The following is a 16,492-nucleotide window of genomic DNA, read 5'->3' on the forward strand; positions in this document are numbered from 1 at the left end:
TCAGTTCAGTTCAGTTCAGTCGCTCAGTCGTGTCCGACTCTCCGCGACCCCATGAATCACAGCACGCCAGGCCTCCCTGTCCATCACCAACTCCTGGAGTACACTCAAACCCATGTCCACAGAGTCGGTGATGCCATCCAGCCATCTCATTCTCCGTCGTCCCCTTCTCCTCCCGCCCCCAACATTTCCCAGCATCAGAGTCTTTTCCAGTGAGTCAACCCGTCGCATGAGGTGGCCAAAGTATTGCAGTTTCAGCTTTAGCATCAGTCCCTCCAACGAACATCCAGGATTGATCTCCCCTAGAATGGACTGGTTGGATCTCCTTGCAGTATAAGGGACTCTCAAGAGTCTTCTCCAACACCACAGTTCAAAAGCATCGATTCTTCGGCGATCAGCCTTCTTCACAGTCCAACTCTCACATCCATACATGACCACGGGAAAAACCATTGCCTTGACTAGATGGACCTTGGTTGGCAAAGTAATGTCTCTGCTTTTTAATATACTATCAAGGTTGGTCATAACTTTCCTTCCAAGGAGCAAGCGTCTTTTAATTTCATGGCTGCAATCAGCATCTGCAGTGATTTTGGAGCCCCCAAAAATAAAGTCTGACACTGTTTCCACTGTTTTTCCATCTATTTCCCATGAAGTGATGGGACCAGATGCCATGATCTTTGTTTTCTGAATGTTGAGCTTCAAGCCAAACTTTTCACTCTCCTCTTTCACTTTCATCAAGAGGCCTTTGAGTTCCTCTTCACTTTCTGCCATAAGGGTGGTGTCATCTGCATATCTGAGGTTATTGATATTTCTCCCAGCAATCTTGATTCCAGCTTGTGCTTCCTCCAGCCCAGCGTTCCTCATGATGTACTCTGCATATAAGTTAAATAAGCAAGGTGACAATATATCTTTTCCTATTTGGAACCAGTCTGTTATTCCATGTCCAGTTCTAACTGTTGCTTCCTGACCTGCATACAGGTTTCTCAAGAGGCAGGTCAGGTGGTCTGGGATTCCCATCTCTTTCAGAATGTTCCACAGTTTATTGTGATCGACACAGTCAAACGCTTTGGCATAGTCAATGAAGCAGAAATAGATGTTTTTCTGAAACTCTCTTGCTTTCTCCATGATCCAGCGAATGTTGGCAATTTGATCTCTGGTGCCTCTGCCTTTTCTAAAACCTGCTTGAACATCTGGGAGTTCACGGTTTACATACTGCTGAAGCCTGGCTTGGAGAATTTTGAGCATGACTTTACTAGCATATGAGATGAATGCAATTGTGCGGTAGTTTGAGCATTCTTTGGCATTGCCTTTCTTTGGGATTGGAATGAAGACTGACCTCTTCCAGTCCTGTGGCCACTGCTGAGTTTTCCAAATCTGCTGGCATATTGAGTGCAGCACTTTCACAGCATCATCTTTCAAGACTTGAAATAGCTCAACTGGAATTCCATCACCTCCACTAGCTTTGTTCGTCGTGATGCTTTCTAAGGCCCACTTGACTTCACATTCCAAGATGTCTGGCTGTAGGTCAGTGATCACATTATCGTGACTATCTTGGTCATGAAGATCTTTTTTGTACAGTTCTTCTGTGTATTCCTGCCACCTCTTCTTAATATCTTCTGCTTCTGTTAGGTCCATACCATTTCTGTCCTTTATCGAGCCCATCTTTGCATGAAATGTTCCCTTGGAATCTCTAATTTTCTTGAAGAGGTCTCTTGTTTTTCCTATTCTGTTGTTTTTCTCTATTTCTTTGCATTGATCACTGAGGAAGTCTTTCTTATCTCTCCTTGCTATTCTTTGGAACTCTGCATTCAGATGCTTATATCTTTCCTTTTCTCCTTTGCTTTTTGCCTCTCTTCTTTTCACAGCTATTTGTAAGGCCTCCTCAGACAGCCATTTCGCTCTTTTGCATTTCTTTTTAGTTTTGGTTAAAGATAATCATCACAAAATCTCTTACATAACTAAAAATTAGAAGCAATTTAAATGTCTAAAAATAAGGGATTGATTAAATTATGGGAAATCCATACAATGGAATATAGGGCAGCTAAAAGAAATGAAGGAATATTTGCTGCTAAGTCACCTCAGTCGTGTCCGACTCTGTGCAACCCCATAGACGAAGCCCACCAGGCTCCCCTGACCCTGGGATTCTCCAGGCAAGAACACTGGAGTGGGTTGCCATTTCCTTCTCCAATGTGTGAAAGTGAAAAGTGAAAGTGAAGTCGCTCAGTCGTGTCTGACCTTTAGCGACCCCACGGACTGCAGCCCACCAGGCTCCTCCGTCCATGGGATTTTCTAGGCAAGAGTACTAGAGTGGCTTGCCATTGTCTTCTCCAGAAGGAATATTTAGCTTATAGGGAAAGAAGCATGCTGTATAATTATCAAGGGGAAGCAGATAACAGTATAGTCAGGATAATTAAATCATATGCCTCAGGACCAAAACAGCTTCTACACAGAAAATAAGTTTGAAAGGGCATGAACCAAAGTGTTCACAGTGACTGTCTCCTGATAGTAGGATTATAGTAGATTTTTATCCTTTTTTTTGCTTATCTGAGTTTACTAATTGTTTTTAACTTTGAACATGGATGATTGTATAAGTCTGGCTTTTTTGTAGCAATTAAAGTTCATTTATTTAAGTGTCACCAGACACAGTGAGTGTAGAAGGTGATGATGAGAGTCTACATTTGGTTGAGTGAACACCCTAAAATGATAGTTGTGACATACCGCAATAGAAAAGACTGTGTGAACTCAAATTGTTTTAAAATGTGGAAGAATCCAGACTGTATCTAGACTGTGGTCCTAAAGGGACAAAGAAAAGAAAGGAAGAAAAATCTTTTATAATAAAACTCAGTAGTTTAATCATTATTTTAATAACAGAAATCAGAAGTTAATAACCCTGTATTGTGACAGTGGTAATTAAAGCATGGGCTTCCTAGGTGGTACAGTGGTGAAGAATCCACCTGCCAATGCAGGAAACATGGTTTCAATCCCGGGTTGGGAAGATGGCAACCCACTCCAGTATTCTTGCCTGAGAAGTCCGATGGACAGAGGAGCCTGGTGGGCTATGGGGTTGCAAAGAGTCGGACACAACTCAGCACACACACAGACACGTTGTGACAGCAAAGAAAGAAACTGAGAGCCATCTGGCAAGTGAGAGAGCTTGCTGGTTCCATCGTTCATTACAGTTAAATCAACCACCTGAAAGGGGTTGTCATCAAAAGGAGGTGGGGAACAATCAAGCTCTGAAAGTTTGCCTTAAAAAAATTTGCTTTAACCCAGCAATTCTAATGCCAGGAACCTTTCTGCAGATAAGCCCGCATACGTGGAAAATGTCCATCCAATAGAGTTTCTTTCATTATTGTTTATAAAAGAAAAGTGTTTTTAAAAAATCAGAATGTCTGTCTTAGAGAATCGAGTATGTAATTTATTTTACTGCAACACTACGAAATTTTATGTAACCACTAAAAGTAACATACTAACATGGTAAAAATCTGCCAAACACACTGGTAGGTTTTTAAAGGCTATTAAGAATAATATTAGTGTCCTGCATGCATGTATGCTCAGTCATGTCTGACTATTTGCAACCCCATGGACAGTAGCCCACCAGGTTCCTCTATCCTTGGAATTTTCCAGGCAAGAATCCTGGAGTGGGTTGCCATTTACTACTCCAGGGGATCTTCCTGACCCAGGGATCAAACCCATACCTTATATCTCCTTCATTGGCGGGCAGGTTCTTTACAACTAATGCCACCTTGGAAACTCACTATTTATGTTTTAAAGCTGTTCATTTGCTTAGTCGTGTCCAACTCTTTGTGACCTCCTGGATTGTAGCCTGCCAGCCTTCCCTGTTGATGAGATTTCCCAGGCAAGAATATTGGAGTGGGTTGTGGGTTGTTGTTTCCTTCTCCATTATTTTTAAATAGAGGGCCTTGAATGTTATTCTATATTTTGATAGTCAGAGTTTTAAAAATTTGAACTCAATAAGCGCCTGTTTTTTTTTAAACAATTAGACATAAAAATCAAATACTTCTAAAAATATATGCAGTATCATGAAATAACTAGAATTTCTAATATATTTAAGATAATTTCTTATGTTATAGAATTCATAAATATTTGTGGGATTATGTGCATGATGAATAAATTAGGCCCCTCCAAATCTCAGTGTTTTTAACCAAATTAATTTGCAGAAGACTAAGTCTATCAAACTATTGCAGAAGTCTCCTCAGTTTTCTTATACTTTATGAAATATAAAAATTCCCACAATGAAAATGAAACCACACATTTCACTACCATTATCAGTTAACTTTTCCTATTTATCAATTCTTGAAAAGATTTCATAAATCCTATAGGTACTATATGTCTGGCACAGCAGAACAGAAGACAGAAATGGCCCTCTTTTGTGAGACTTGTAATATTTTGAGCATCTAATTACATAATACAAAATTAAAGAGATAACAGACATTAGTAGACAGAGTTTCTGGTGTGCTAAAAGACCCACAGACTAGTTCAAACAAAAGCAATGTATAGATGAATAAGTGATATGCAAATTATATGTATATGTACATCTATATCAGAAATATATATTTTATATTTTTAATCACCTCTATGCTTAGCTATTAGAGAAGGAAATGGCAACCTACTCCAGTATTCTTACCTGGAGAATCCCATGGACAGAGGAGCCTGGTGGGCTGCTGTCCATGGGGTCGCACAGAATTGGACACGACTGAAGCAACTTAGCACGTATGCGTGCATTGGAGAAGGAAATGGCAAACCACTCCAGTGTTCTTGCCTGGAGCATCCTTTGGATGGAGGAGCATGGTGGGCTGACGTCTATGGGGTTGCACAGAGTCGGACATGACTGAAGCGACTTAGCAGCAGCAGCAGCAGCAGCATGCCTAACTATGCTCATTTAAAAATAAATGATTCTGATGAATAAATAAAGCAACTCAAATACACAGAAGGCATTTCAACAACCATTGCAAGGTCAATAATTTAAAGGAAATTAAACAATTCAAATGTCAAATCTGAGAAACAAAAAATAAGTGAAATAGAGCAACACAAAGGACTTTTGTGCTTGGGAGTCTTAATTTGGTGGTTTAAAGGTAGGTTAAGGGCGTAGACCTAATTTTCCTCCTATTAAGTTTTTGCCTCAACTGTTTATTGTGTTTATCATCGTGGTATTTGGATTTCTCTGAAAGGGCTTAAAATGTTCTAGGGAGTCCCAGAGAGAAAGAGAGTGGGGACTATGAAGGAACATAATCTCTATTGCAATTGTTTTTTCACACTGCATTTCTAATTATGTGTTTACACAATCATGTCCCCAACTAAACAGAGTTCCTTGAGGACAAAGATTCTGTTTTCTTTACCTTTGATTCCATAATATAGGGGATAGTTCCTGGCACGAAGAAATGTCTAATTGATACTGAGTGAATACATAAATATGCAGTATTATAGAATCACATGCTATTTTTCTGGGGTCAGCATTCACATGGGCATATGACTACTAAGATAATTATTTGAATTTTATACATGTATGTAAATATATCTCATTTATATTTTATAATATATTTGTTGTTTTCCTCTATTTCTTTGCATTGATCACTGAGGAAGGCTTTCTTATCTCTCCTTGCTATTCTTTGGAACTCTGCATTCAGATGCTTATATCTTTCCTTTTCTCCTTTGCTTTTCGCCTCTCTTCTTTTTACAGCTATTTGTAAGGCCTCCTCAGACAGCCATTTCGCTCTTTTGCATTTCTTTTCCGTGGGGATGGTCTTGGTCCCTGTCTCCTGTACAATGTCACGAACCTCCGTCCAGAGTTCATCAGGCACTCTATCAATCAGATCTAGTCCCTTAAATCTATTTCTTACTTCCACTGCATAATCATAAGGGATTTGATTGAGGTTATATCTGAATGGTCTAGTGGTTTTCCCTACTTTCTTCAATTTAAGTCTGAACTTCACAATAAGGAGTTCATGATCTGAGCCACAGTCAGCTCCTGGTCTTGTTTTCGCTAACTGTATACAGCTTCTCCATCTTTGGCTGCAAAGAATATAATCAATCTGATTTCGGTGTTGACCATCTGGTGATGTCCATGTGTAGAGTCTTCTCTTGTGTTGTTGGAAGAGGGTGTTTGCTATGACCAGTGCATTCTCTTGACAAAACTCTATTAGCCTTTGCCCTGCTTCATTCCGTGCTCCAAGGCCAAATTTGCCAGTTACTCCAGGTGTTTCTTGACTTCCTACTACTGCATTCCAGTCCCCTAGAATGAAAAGGACATCTTTTTTGGGTGTTAGTTCTAAAAGGTCTTGTAGGTCTTCATAGAACCGATTAACTTCGGCTTCTTCAGCAGTACTGGTTGGGGCATAGGCCTGGATTACTGTAATATTGAATGGTTTGCCTTGGAAACGAACAGAAATCATCCTGTCATTTTTAAGATTGCATCCAAGTACTGCATTTCGGACTCTTTTGTTGACCATGATGGCTACTCCATTTCTTCTAAGGGATTCCTGCCCACAGTAGTAGATATAATGGTCATCCGAGTTAAATTCACCCATTCCAGTCCATTTTAATTCACTGATTCCTAGAATGTCGACGTTCACTCTTGCCATCTCCTGTTTGACCACTTCCAATTTGCCTTGATTCATGGACCTAACATTCCAGGTTCCTATGCAATATTGCTCTTTACAGCACCGGACCTTGTTTCTATCATTGGTCACAACCACAACTGGGTATTGGTTTTGCTTTTGCTCCATCCCTTTATTCCTTCTATAGTTATTTCTCCACTGAGCTCCAGTAGCATACTGAGCACCTACCGACCTGGGGAATTCCTCATTCAGTATCCTATCATTTTGCCCTTTGTTACTGTTCATGGGGTTCTCAAGGCAAGTATACTGAAGTGGTTTGCCATTCCCTTCTCCAGGGGACCACATTCGGCTGTGGTCCATGTGATTAGATCAGCTAGTTTCCTGTGATTATGATTTCAGTTTGTCTGCCCTCTGGTGCCCCCTAGCAATACCTACCGTCTTATTTGGGTTTCTCTTACCTTGGTCGTGGAAAATCTCTTCACAGCCGCTCCAGCAAAGTGCAGCCGCTGTACCTTACCTTGGACGAGGGGTATCTCCTCAAGGCCACCCCTCCTGACCTTGAACGCGGAGTAGCTCCTCTCGGCCCTCCTGCGCCCGCGCAGCCACCGCCTGTTGGACGTGGGGTAGCTCCTCTCGGCCGCCGGCCCTGGCCTCAGGTGTGGGGTAGCTCCTCACGGCCGCACCTCTTCAAGAAAATTAGAGATTCCAAGGGAACTTTTCATGCAAAGATGGGCTCGATAAAGGACAGAAATGGTATGGACCTAACAGAAGCAGAAGATATTAAGAAGAGGTGGCAGGAATACACAGAAGAACTGTACAAAAAAGATCTTCACGACCAAGATAGTCACGATAATGTGATCACTGACCTAGAGCCAGATATCTTGGAATGTGAAGTCAAGTGGGCCTTAGAAAGCATCACGACGAACAAAGCTAGTGGAGGTGATGGAATTCCAGTTGAGCTATTTCAAGTCTTGAAAGATGATGCTGTGAAAGTGCTGCACTCAATATGCCAGCAGATTTGGAAAACTCAGCAGTGGCCACAGGACTGGAAAAGGTCAGTCTTCATTCCAATCCCAAAGAAAGGCAATGCCAAAGAATGCTCAAACTACCGCACAATTGCACTCATCTCACACGCTAGTAAAGTCATGCTCAAAATTCTCCAAGCCAGGCTTCAGCAGTATGTAAACCGTGAACTCCCAGATGTTCAAGCAGGTTTTAGAAAAGGCAGAGGCACCAGAGATCAAATTGCCAACATCCGCTGGATCATGGAGAAAGCAAGAGAGTTTCAGAAAAACATCTATTTCTGCTTCATTGACTATGCCAAAGCCTTTGACTGTGTGGATCACAATAAACTGTGGAACATTCTGAAAGAGATGGGAATCCCAGACCACCTGACCTGCCTCTTGAGAAACCTGTATGCAGGTCAGGAAGCAACAGTTAGAACCGGTCATGGAACAACAGACTGGTTCCAAATAGGAAAAGGTGTACGTCAAGGTTGTATATTGTCACCTTGCTTATTTAACTTATATGCAGAGTACATCATGAGGAACGCTGGGCTGGAAGAAGCACAAGCTGGAATCAAGATTGCTGGGAGAAATATCAATAACCTCAGATATGCAGATGACACTACCCTTATGGCAGAAAGTGAAGAGGAACTCAAAAGCCTCTTGATGAAAGTGAAAGAGGAGAGTGAAAAGGTTGGCTTGAAGCTCAACATTCAGAAAACAAAGATCATGGCATCTGGTCCCATCAATTCATGGGAAATAGATGGAAAAACAGTGGAAACAGTGTCAGACTTTGTTTTTTTGGGCTCCAAAATCACTGCAGATGCTGATTGCAGCCATGAAATTAAAAGACGCTTGCTCCTTGGAAGGAAAGTTATGACCAACCTTGATAGTATATTAAAAAGCAGAGACATTACTTTGCCGACCAAGGTCCGTCTAGTCAAGGCAATGGTTTTTCCCGTGGTCATGTATGGATGTGAGAGTTGGACTGTGAAGAAAGCTGATCGCCGAAGAATCGATGCTTTTGAACTGTGGTGTTGGAGAAGACTCTTGAGAGTCCCTTATACTGCAGGGAGATCCAACCAGTCCATTCTAAAGGAGATCAATCCTGGATGTTTATTGGAGGGACTGATGCTAAAGCTGAAACTCCAATACTTTGGCCACCTCATGAGACGAGCTGACTCACTGGAAAAGACTCTGATGCTGGGAAAGGTTGGGGGCGGGAGGAGAAGGGGACGACGGAGAATGAGATGGCTGGATGGCATCACCGACTCTGTGGACATGAGTTTGAGTGTACTCCGGGAGTTGGTGATGGACAGGGAGGCCTGGCGTGCTGTGATTCATGGGGTCGCGGAGAGTCGGACACGACTGAGCGACTGAACTGAACTGAACTGAACTGAATATATTTGTAATTAGGATAATTATCTTAGTAGTCACTCATCTATGTGTCAAGATTGGCATAAATAACCCAGGGCAGCTGATGGACAGTATCTCACAAAACCCCCTTTATAGCTCAGGAACAAAGACAAACCTTCACAGAGGGGAAGGAGAACCATAATCAACCCACCATTATCTCTTCTTGGGGCTCCAAATAGTATGAGAAAACTCCTTATGACTAGTCTTGACAAAACTGGTTACTCTGATTCCAGTATTATTGCTTTTATCCCAACACACAGCATCCTGTAGTACTGGGATTAATAGAAGGTAATAAGTGATTCTCCACAGTAATGAAAGCACATATGACTATCCACAGAGGATTACAAAAAGGGGATAAGTGTAGCCAACTATGATTCTGCATAATTTGAAGTTCTTGATTTAGAACCGAATCTTTAGTAGCTAGACTAACAAATGCTAGCTTATTTCTTGACGGATTTGTCCTTCGTTCTGAATAAATATGGTGGTTTTGATTTGGGGAATACCCAGTTCCAAAAAAATGAGTAAGCTAGTATTACTAAGCATGTGTTTGCTTTTGTTTACAGGAAACCCTGAATGCCACTTTTCTGTCTGGGCAATTCTAGCCTTCTTGGGCTTAGCTCTGACTATATCGCTGATCTTCAACATTTTCCACTGTGTGGAAAAGCAGCGACAAGGTAAGACATTGAGAAATAGCCATATGATACCTGCCTAAATGGAGGAGTCACTGGAAAACCTATAGAATAAGATAACTTCATGAAATGTTATTCATATGTTTTTATCTATAGAAAAATCTACTTGATATTTTTTCACCCTGAGGGTTTTCTTAAGCATGTATTCATGTTAGAAATGTTAACAGAGTCCCAATTTTAGCTCTTTAAGGTTCCACTCAAGTCTACTCAAGCGTCTCAGTATTATTCAGGGCCTCTAAAGTGCAGCAGGCTTGGTTGGAGGATCAGAAGGGAATGGAAAAGCGATAGATTGAACTACAGGCTTGTTATCAAACACTCTCAGGGTCAGTCACCGATAGCTTCTCTTTTTAATAAACTGGTCAGAAGTTTTAACCATGTGGCTTTCACCCTCTTGTGCCATGATTGAATTAAGGTGATGCCCAGTACATGGCACAGTATTTGCACACAGTAGGCACTCAACGTAGGTTTGTATGTTGAATACAAGGATGGGTGGATGGAGGAATGAAAGTTCAACTATTTCTAAGTGCTGTTAATATTCTAGAACAAAAAAATTCTTGGAAGTGGGACATTTAAGTGATAAACAGAAAATATAAATACAGTTTCTTTAAACAGATGAAAATAAATAAAGCAAAGTTAACAAAATTGCGGAGAAGGCAATGGTACCCCACTCCAGTACTCTTGCCTGGAAAATTCCATGGGCGGAGGAGCCTGGTAGGCTGCAGTCCATGAGGTCGCTGGGAGTCAGACACGACTGAGCGACTTCACTTTCACTTTTCACTTTCATGCATTGGAGAGGGAGCTGGCAACCCACTCCAGTGTTCTTGCCTGGAGAATCCCAGGGACAGGAGAGCCTCATCGGCTGCTGTCTATGGGGTCGCACAGAGTTGGACACAACTGAAGAGACTTAACAGTAGCAGTAACAAAGTTGAGTTAAACACACGTGTTCAAGAAAAAGTACATGAAGCTAATTTGGAACCATGGTCAGTTTCCAGGGAGTCTCCTGTATTGGCAGGCAGGTTCTCTACCACTGGAACCCACTTTCAACCTATGTAGTCCCTTATTTCAACCCTGTGACTGCCTTGAATTGTGGTGAATATTAGTGTGTAGAGTCACTTTTCATGAACATGATGAGATCAGGACTGGTCTAATTTTACTGACTTATTACTGCTGCCCCAAATTATTTGGCTGTGCTCGGAGAAGGCAATGGCAAGCCACTCCAGTACTCTTGCCTAGAAAATCGCATGGACAGAGGAGCCTGGTAGGCTGCAGTCCATGGGGTTGCTACTAGTCGGACACGACTGAGTGACTTCACTTTCACTTTTCACTTTCACACATTGGAGAAGGAAATGGCAACCCACTCCAGGGTTCTTGCCTGGAGAATCCCAGGGACGGCGGAGCCTGGTCGGCTGCCATCTATGGGGTTGCACAGAGTCGGACACGACTGAAGCGACTTAGCAGCAGCAGCAGTCTGTTACAACATGGTGTGAGTAGGTTTTCCAGTTCATTGTGCGTTGTAATTTATTAATCCATATTCATACCATTTTCCCACCATACAGACTTTTTGGGGGAGTTGTTTATGATTAGTTGGCCACAGTTAAAAGACAGTTGCCTAAACTTTTAAAAAAAAAAAAGCAGCTTTTTTTAAAAGATATTTTCCCCTCTCATAATTTCACAGACACTTACCACCTCAGGCATGCTATAAATGACTCTTGCCTAAAATCAACAGAGTTGGAAAGAACACTTAAAAAAAGAAAAACAGATTGTAAATTACATTAATGTACTTTAAAAAATCAATTTTGGTTCCCTCAATTTTTTTTAAAATCATGACTTTTGAAATCAAGGTGACCTGTTTTAGAACTCTGCTACTATTCACCTGAGAGATCTTGTTGGAGTAATGTAACTTCAGAGTTTCAAGTTTTTTATCTCCAAAGTGTAGGAAATACTACCTAGACCATGGGGTTCTGTGAGAAGTATGTAGTCACCTTAGCACAGGGCTGGGGATTTAGCAGGTGTGTCCTGCACAAGGCACAGCCCATGCCGCCGTTCTGTGGCTCTGGTCCTTCCTTCCACAAATGTTTGCTGAAGTTTTACTATGGCTTCATGTTACCCCGTGTTTTATTTGGGTATAGTTGCTTTACAATGTTGTGTTGGTTTCTGCTGTGCAATGAAGTGAATTGGCTATGTGCTGTGCTGTGCTTAGTCGCTCAATCGTGTCCGACTCTTTGCACCCTCATGGATTGTAGCCCGCCAGGCTTGTCTGTCCACAGGTATCCCCCAGGCAAGAATACTGGAGTGGGTGGCCATGCCCTCCTCCAGGGGATCTTCCCGATCCAGGGATCAAAGCCAGGTCTCCCTCATTGCAGGCAGATTCTTTACCAGCTGAGTGAGAATCATTTATCTGTGTACATATATCCCCTCCCTTTGGACCTTCCATCCCTCCAGTTCAACACAGAGTGCTGAGCTGAGCTCCCTGTGCTGTAAGCAGCTTCCCACTATCTATCTGTGTTACACAAGGTAGTGCATATGTGTCGATGCCCCTCTGTCAGTTCCTCCTACCCTCTCCTTTCCCTCCTGTGCTCACAAATCCATTCTATCTGCGTATCTATTCCTGCCCTACAAATAGGTTCTTCTGTACCGTTTTTGTAGTTTCCACATTACATGTTACTATGATATTTTTCTCTTTCTGACTTACTTCATTCTGAATGACAGACTAGATCCACCTACATCTCTACAAATGACGGAATTTCATTCCTTTTTTTTGACTGAGTAATAGTCCATTGCATATGTGTACCACATCCCCTTTATCCATTCCTCTGTTCAGTGAACATTAGTTTCTCTGGCTTCATCACCCCTCCCACTGTCCCCAAACTCTCCAGCTTTCATCCCAATTCCTGCCCTATCTCTTATTTAACATGTCTGTACAATAACCTGAGTTTTAGTGATAACAGTTTGTTCAAATCACATACAGGTTCATTTAGAGAATTTTCTGTAGGCTTCTTAGAATTACGTCTAAATATCGACCTGCCTCAAATTAATTTATTTGAGCAGTTAAGAGCTAAAGACTTCTGGAATGTGTCCCTCTTCTGTAGCAACACCAATTCCGTCATGGTGATTTTATGCCTTGCAGATGTAGGAGCCCAGTGGGCCGCCCTGCTGCAGACCCTGTATCTCGCTTTCTGAGGATGGTGAGAAAGAGAGACCCCGGGGATGGGGAGAAACAGACACCTAGAGAGAGGGGAGTGGAGCCACGCCAGAGTTCCCCAATCCTGCCACAGGCCCCTGATGCTCAGGCTCCTCATGCGGTAGTGCCCCGTTGCTTCCAGCCAGGGACTCTGCACCCTCCTGAGGTCTGAGCCGGGTCCAGACTGTCTGACTACTCCAGGCAGGATGAGGTTTTCAGAAGGGGAGTCCCAAGTTTCAGCACAGGGTCAAGTTTACACATGGGTGTTACCTCACACCATTATGTGCACCTTCCCATTCTTAGATACACACTTTCTCCCACACCCGCTCCACAATCCCTTAGACCTGCAATCTGCTAGAAGTTATGGTACCACCCTCTTCCACCAGGGCTTGGGTTGAGTCATGGATAGGCTCACCCCTGAGCTCATAGATCCAGGAAAAACAAAAGATTTTTTTTTTGTTTTGACTTTGCTTGATCTTCGCTCTTTAGGAGGAGCGCATTACCCTGGGTCTTGCACTTTACCTGTGTGCAAATCTAAGATTAACCTTGGAACAGTGTTTGTGGATGTTCTTATCCCATCTCCCCCTTTTCTTTCTGTAGCCCGTTCCCAACCACTGCGATATTACTAATGATACTCTCTGGAAAAGACTCTGATGCTGGGAAATGTTGGGGGCGGGAGGAGAAGGGGACGACCGAGAATGAGATGGCTGGACGGCATCACCAACTCTGTGGACATGAGTTTGAGTGAATTCCGGGAGTTGGTGATGGACAGGGAGGCCTGGCGTGCTGTGATTCATGGGGTCGCGGAGAGTCAGACACAATTGAGTGACTGAACTGAACTGTACTGAACCATCCTTTCTATTTCACATGAGCTTCACTATCTTTCTTTCTTATCCAGAGATTCCAAGTGGATTTGGGGTTAGTCCTGCACACTGTGTGATTCCTTGGCAGTCAGCCTGAGGACTCTCCCCTGACTTGTTTCTCCTGCACAGACAGACTACCAGAGATTCTATCCTGTTTAGCCAGCTTTCTTGTCCCTTGGTCTGCGTACACAATGCTCCTACATCTGGCCTCATGTAACTTTTATTTCTACATCTTTGTGCTATTCTTTGCAGCTAAGAAACTTGCAAGATATGACTCCACCTTGGCGAACAGTTAGTGAATAAGTTTTTCTGGTTGTATTAAATAGCTTGCAAAAGAAAATCTCTATTCCAGCAACAATGCAGTATCTACACATTCAATCAGATAGACAAGATAAGCCTCTCCTTGATGTTTTCTGTAGCAGGCAGGGCTCCGTAGAAGCTTTGAAATGGAGTTCTCCCTTCCCCCCAAGTAAATCTTTCATTTTTATGTGATTCTTTGTCCAAATATGTTCTTTAGGAGGATCACATTTATTTCTCTTTCTAATAGGAATGCATCCACTTTTTCTTCCTTTAAGCCTAAAAAAATATTCTTTAACCTTTATTCTCTGTTTTGAGAAGGATAAACAACTGTATGGTTTGCTCATACATCAAAGTCCTATCAGTGTATCTCCTATTTGCTAGAAAATTACGGCACATATTTCACACTAAAGACGTATCATAAAATTTGTATTATGGAATTTAAGCCACGTACTCTTGTTTCTTATTGTTCTCTATTATACATGGAAGGGTGAACACCATAAAGGGGAAAACAAAAGCAAATGTCAGCTTGGACCCTTTCAGCCATGAACCTGACCACAGCATCTATATCTGCATCACAGGATAGGATTATGAAAACTCACCCAGCTTTTCTCAAACTGAGTCTTGCAAACATACCTGCTTTATAATAAAATAAAAACTGTGTTTTATTAAATATAACTGAAATGTTTAAGTAGCTTTTAAATCATGTCATTTTTTTTATGTAATTAATTTATTTTTTATTGGAGGCAAATTATTTTACAATATTATATTGGTTGGTTTTGCCATACATTGATATGAATTTGCCCCGGGTTTACATAAGTTCCCCCTCCTGAACCCCCCTCCCACCTCCCTCCTCCCTTTATCCTCCCTCTGGGTCATCCCCGCATGCCAGCCCCGAGCATCCTATAACATGCATTGACCCTGTAAATCATGTCATTTATTTTTAAATAAACCTATAAGCACTCATGACAGGTCAAGCTCTTTTCGGGAGTCTGAATTTACTGATCTTTTTCCTTTGCTGTAACCTCTAAACCTTTGATTGTAGTACCCCTATTTAAAGAGATCATATTCTATCACACTTCTTATGATAAGCATTGTAAGACTAAAAGGACTTAAATACTGATGGTCTCGCTTCAGATTATACATTTAAATTTTAAGAGTAGTGTGATATGGTGACCTTGAACTTTTAATGTTTCCTTTCAGGGTGCTTCTTCAGTATGATTCGTTCTGATGTACAAAGTCCTTTACCCATTACTTATTCTCTTCTTCACTTTGTTTTAGTTCCCTTTCTCTTTCCTTTTTCACACAAAACTTTTTGGTCTAAATCTTTGTTTTGCTTTTCTCTGATGCTAATACACTGAATTACATTTTTCTTCTAGAGAGCTGTCCTGCTACATATTACAGCAGTATATTTTCCAGGCCCCATCATTTATACTCTAAGCACCTCCAGTTGGAAAACCCACATCATCCTTAAGAAGTACTAATCAGTTTGGAGAAACATTTTACTCCACACCTATTTCTTTTTCTTATTCTATTTAAGTACTGTCACTATTTTTGTTTAGTTTTAATCTTTTCTTTGAATTTACTACTCAGTTGATGACAATCTTCTTCCCAAAAGATTTCATCTCAAATCAAGATTTATTTATAAGTCTTCAAAATAGCATTTAAATTATATTCTATCAGCGACTTTTCAGCTAATCCATTTAATCTGAAAACTTCCCAAATTCAAGTTAGCACAATTAAATATGGCTTGTTACCGGTTGTGGACTTAGAATGTATAATATTGATAACCAACTTTGTCATTTTCTAAAATGTTTTTATATAAATTACTTCATTTATCTCCCACATCTACTCCATGATATAGGCATTATTAACCCCACTGATACACCAAGAATGAGTTCTACAATGATTTGCTTGTTCGTCTGCAGTGAAATACATTGAAGAGCTGGTACCCAAATCCAGTTCTGATTCCTAACCCTGAATACATCAAGCTACAGTTTGACTAAATTCTTATGTATGCATTTTAATTTCAGACAAATTTGAATAATAATGACCTGAGTACAAACATGTACTTCATATAAAAAGAAATCAATACATACTTTATATCTTCCAGTTAACAATTTTCTCGTCTATATTAACTAATTTTTATTCCTATGCTTATTGAACTGATTTATATTTTCTCAAGCTTTCTCATTTTGTTGGGCTTCCATTAATTTGCGGGTACTGTGGAGAAATAGACTTCTCTAGGCTTCTCCCAGCATCTATGTTACATTCATATTCACAAGACTAATCTGAAGGTAGTTGAAAACAGCTACATCTTTCAGATGCAGTCCATGGTAAGACATTTACTGTGGGCTAAAGAAGCATATTTGTGACAGATCCCAAATAGGTTATGTTCACCACTTCTGGTCTCATAGCTGCTTGATGTTTGTGATTTGCAAAAAATTCCCACATTTGGTCCTTAACAGAA

The 16,492-nt window shown here is 41.2% G+C and overlaps 1 protein-coding gene across 1 annotated transcript in view; it reads left to right on the forward strand.

Moving 5' to 3' along the window:
* TRAT1 (T cell receptor associated transmembrane adaptor 1) overlaps positions 1-16,492 on the forward strand; it is a 49,536-nt gene that overhangs the window by 13,683 nt on the left and 19,361 nt on the right. Inside the window, exon 2 of the mRNA XM_055418243.2 lies at positions 9,556-9,666. Within this exon, the coding sequence (XP_055274218.2) occupies positions 9,556-9,666 (111 nt within the window). The remainder of the gene's footprint in view (positions 1-9,555; positions 9,667-16,492) is intronic.

The sequence above is a fragment of the Moschus berezovskii genome, chromosome 1, assembly GCF_049115385.1.
Source record: "Moschus berezovskii isolate FMDL1 chromosome 1, NW_MosBer_1.0, whole genome shotgun sequence".
Taxonomy (NCBI): domain Eukaryota; kingdom Metazoa; phylum Chordata; class Mammalia; order Artiodactyla; family Moschidae; genus Moschus; species Moschus berezovskii.